Source organism: Fukomys damarensis, unplaced genomic scaffold (assembly GCF_012274545.1).
Source record: "Fukomys damarensis isolate Sample0158 unplaced genomic scaffold, DMR_v1.0_HiC HiC_scaffold_15, whole genome shotgun sequence".
NCBI lineage: Eukaryota > Metazoa > Chordata > Mammalia > Rodentia > Bathyergidae > Fukomys > Fukomys damarensis.
In genome coordinates this window covers 18,611,283-18,612,700 of record NW_022900927.1, presented here as the reverse complement: position 1 = coordinate 18,612,700, position 1,418 = coordinate 18,611,283, and the positions used below count along the sequence as shown (strand labels likewise).

Genomic DNA, 1,418 nt, shown 5'->3' with positions numbered 1-1,418 from the left:
CGCCGCGCCTCGGCAGAGCGGCGGAGCGCGAACTGAAGACCTGAGTGCTGTAGTGGACGGACATTGTGCCTGCAGCCGGCTGGTCCCAGCGGCGAGAGAGGAGCTGAGCGAACTGGCTAATCTGAGGCCAACTGCGCCCCTTTTATCGCTCGGCGCGGCGCGGGACTAGCACAGGTAGGGGCTGGGCGGGGCAGGGCGCCGCCACCTTTCTCTTCTCTCCCTCCTGGGCCGCTCTTCCGCCCTCAGCGCCTCCCACCCACCCGACCTAGTCCTGGCTTTACTTCCCCGCAGGAACGGTCCGCCGTAGGCGAAAAGGCCCCATCGACATCGCACTCAGACAGGTGACCGCAGAGAACAGTAGGGAACAGCACCCTGAGCCCAGCCGTCTCCTGACCTCACAGTTAACAGCTCCCAGCTGGTGAGGGAAGACTCCCCCAGCAAGCTGGGGAAAGGGGCGAAGATTTCTGCCTCTAATAGAGACAAAGCATAAGGGACTCGTGAAGAGGTGAACAAAAGCCAGATCAGGCGTCAGGTCCAAACCCCCATCACCACAGGCTACTAAAGCCAGAAAGGCGATCTGGACCCCAGGTGCTCCTGGATAGGCCTGCTCAGCAATTGAGAAATCTGACCTTGCGGTAAACCTGACCTAGCTGGTTTCCCTGACCAATGCCCCCCACCTTCCATGTAGAAACCAGAAACCAGTTTCTTCCTTCCCCTCCCGGTGGGCATCAGAAAGAGGCCCAGACGCCTGCCCACCACACCAAACTCACATTCCTGCCAGCTTGTTTTACGTGTTTCTGCAGAGGAGAGGGATGCTGAAGAGCATTTGTGATCCTGTGGTTGTGTGTACCCTCACTCCTAAATATTGGTCGTGTCTGTGAGCTACTTACACAAGTGGGAGTCTGCATGTGCATGGAAGGGTGTGTCTGCACACATAACTGCACACATTTATACGTATATCCGTGTGCACGTGCTTCTATTTGCACTCAAACACCCCCACCCCCGTTTTCCTGTTTCATGACTCCAGGTTCTCCTCATCATCCTCACCTAAAGCCACCACCAGACGGTTCCCAGCAATTTTAGGCTGCCTAAGAGTGGGCTGGCTTCCCTGTCGCCTCCTGCACACAACACAGACTTGCATGGGTCTCCCCGCTTTAACCACACCTGTTGAGTCAGACCCAAAGAGCTAGCCAGACTGTCACTGGCTGGGGGGAGGAGCATGGGGATGGAATGTCCTTCCTGGTTTGCCATTTCAGTTAGAATCCCCGAGCAGGCAAAAGAGACCAATCGTTTAATTTAATTATACATACACAAGAGTCTCCAACTTCCTTAACCCTCAGAACTCATCCTCAACTCTTTTTCCCACCACAGCCCAGCCCGTGTTCTGCCGCTGGCCCCTCTCACCTCTTCCCACCTCC

General features: G+C 56.3%; 1 protein-coding gene across 1 annotated transcript in view; it reads right to left on the bottom strand.

Moving 5' to 3' along the window:
- Krt7 (keratin 7) overlaps nucleotides 1-298 on the bottom strand; it is a 14,314-nt gene extending 14,016 nt beyond the window's left edge. The window contains 1 exon segment of the mRNA XM_010628618.2: nucleotides 1-298. This exon segment is cut by the window's left edge and continues 36 nt beyond it. Within this exon segment, the coding sequence (XP_010626920.2) occupies nucleotides 1-64 (64 nt within the window). The 5' untranslated portion in view covers nucleotides 65-298.
- Between the last annotated feature and the right edge of the window lie 1,120 nt (nucleotides 299-1,418).